Raw genomic sequence first — 2,538 nt, forward strand, 5'->3', positions numbered from 1 at the left:
ATCTTCAGGCGCCTCCGCTCGGTGCCCACCAACAAGGTAACGGCCGCGGGGCGTGTTCAGGTTTGCTTGCATCCCTGCCGGACCCCGCGGGCGGCCGCGGGAGGAGGAGCCGGTCAGGCCTGTGACACGTCGCACTTGCGGCGGTGGCAGCTGGGCCTCTCCTGGGTCCAGACCGCGCGCGGTCCCTTAGTATCAATCAACAAGGGAAGGGCAGGGAAGGGGTGCACACCTAGGGCCACCGGGTGGGGCCGGCAGCTGGGGGTTCTGGGGGGCGGGAGACGGGAGCATGTGGCGGGTCCTGGGGGTGGCAGACACTTGGGGGTTGCTGACATCTGGCCGGGGAGCATACACTGGGGCGGGGCGGCTTTTGGGGGTGGCCGAGTGGTCACTGAGTTTCTGAGAGAGCTAGGGGCGAGCTCGGAGCCGGGAGAGAGGGCTCGGAAAGGTACCCGGGGGGTTCTGCGACTTGGAGCAGACACCTCAGCGCTCCTATGACCCAGCTGGGAAGCATGCTCCGGGTCAGAACTCCAGCTGGTAGCGCGGGGCGTTTAGGAAAGGTCAGCTGGCCCCCTCCCCACCTTCGAACTTACCTCTGAAGTTCCTCAGGGGCGCCTGTTGGAGCCTGATCGGTTCCCTGTGGCCTTTGAGGGCAGCTTCAGTGTCCCTGTCTGATAAAGTTTCCAGGTGGTCCGTGCCGTGCCGTGGCTTCCAGCTCTTTTCTCTTTCTAAGACTGCGCGCCATAGACTCTTTTCCTTCCTTCCCTTTGGGTCTCTTTGGAGATTAGGGTTTTCCTTTTTTATCTCCCTCCATCTGCAGAAGCCGTTTTTCCCCCTATGACTTTTACTACAAGTTTTCGAAACTGGCTGGAGGTGTGATGACGCATCGGGCTAAAGTGACACCCTCAGCTGAGGCTCATAGGTCCAGATCACAGGTCAGAGTGGAACCTGGAGAGTGCAAAGGGCTGTCCCATTAGTGTGGACTCTCCTCTCCCCTCCCCTCTTGTGACAGAATTTCTGTCTGGTCCCCAGGTCGCCTCTAAAGTGATCAGCTGTTAACGAGTGTGGTCATGAGCCCTGACATGATGGCATAGAAAGTTCCTGAGTTTCACAACATTTTGATGTCTTTAAGTCTTAGAGGGAGCCCATAATTTTATGGCTTAAGAGGAGTGAGAAAATAAACAATTTATTGGAAGTGATATCTGGTGGAGGTAGGAAGTCAGAAGAATGGCTCCAAGAATTCTCCAGGGCCAATTTATTTGCTATTTTCTTGATTTTCAATTTTACATTGATCCGTATAACTAGACAACATTAGGATCTGCAGTTAGCAGTGTAGATTTTTTTTTTTTTAATTTTTTGATCTGCTTTAGCTCAGAAATACAACATGTATTCTCTTTGATGGAATTCATCCAAGGGAAGATGTCCTTTTAAAATAAGTCAATGTCTTTCTACCAAGAGACACTTTGAGGGACGTGTGTGGGCTTGCTTGTAAATTGTTACCCAGACCCTGCTACTTTCTATGTCACCTTGGGCAGGTTACTGGACCACTTATTTTGTACTTTATTTTCCTCATCTGAAAATGGGACATGAGCAGGATCTAACTTAGAGAGTTATTGCGAGGATTAACTGAGAAAATCCAAGAAAAGCACTTGGAGCAGTACCTGCATCTACTAGTCTTCAATACATGTCAGCTATTTTTTGTTATTATTATTTTTTATTATGACCAACACACTTATGAAACATTTTATATTCTGTACTAGGATTAATAAAAGCATTGAGCAAAAATATTTTCCGGTAACGTTCCACAGTATTGTGCTACATTTCTTTTGTGTGTGTGTGTGTGTATGTGTGCGTGTGCTACATTTCTTAATTAAGACTTTATTTGATCGTTACTAAGAAACCATTATCTAGACAAAGATGAAAACTAGTTTTAATGATGAGGAAGAGTTGGATAACAATAAGCATTTTCAAAATGGATTCTGCAAAGGAGCTCTAAGATACATGAGACAGGAAAGGTAGGTAAAGAAAAACAACTCAGTTTACTTTTAGAATATGGAATCCAGTTTCTTCTTGTGTATGATGACCGCTTACTCGGGACCAAAGGTTTTAACTCATAAGGGGCGGCTTTTTAGTTTGTGAAATCCTTTCTCGAAGTTATACTCTTCCTTAGTTTTATATTGATTGAATTATTCATTCAACAAATATCCGTTGAGCACCTGTGGTGTGCTGGGCACTGTGCCAGGCTTTGAGGGTACACTGGTGTACCCCCAATGAAGAGACAGGCTCCTGCCTTCAGTGGACAGTCCTGCAGATAGATGAAGCGGGGATGAGGGCTGCTGGGGCTGCAAGAGGCAGTGAGGTGACGGGGCGAGGAGTGGGCCCCGCCCTGTGATACCACTTCTTCGCTGTGATACTTCATAATTCTTTAGTTTTCTCTAAAACTGCGCTACATAATTTGTGGTGAATGCAAAATGTGCAAAATGAAAATGTGGAGCCCTTGTTTGAAAAGCATTAAGAATTTCAAGGTGAGACAGCAGGTCA

At 47.8% G+C, this 2,538-nt stretch overlaps 1 protein-coding gene across 1 annotated transcript in view; it reads left to right on the top strand.

Moving 5' to 3' along the window:
• The window catches only part of ARFGAP3 (ADP ribosylation factor GTPase activating protein 3), a 51,087-nt gene that overhangs the window by 5,678 nt on the left and 42,871 nt on the right, over positions 1-2,538 (top strand). The window contains exon 3 of the mRNA XM_023535897.1: positions 818-932. Within this exon, the coding sequence (XP_023391665.1) occupies positions 818-932 (115 nt within the window). The remainder of the gene's footprint in view (positions 1-817; positions 933-2,538) is intronic.

This window comes from Pteropus vampyrus, unplaced genomic scaffold (genome assembly GCF_000151845.1).
Source record: "Pteropus vampyrus isolate Shadow unplaced genomic scaffold, Pvam_2.0 Scaffold145, whole genome shotgun sequence".
Classification (NCBI taxonomy): domain Eukaryota; kingdom Metazoa; phylum Chordata; class Mammalia; order Chiroptera; family Pteropodidae; genus Pteropus; species Pteropus vampyrus.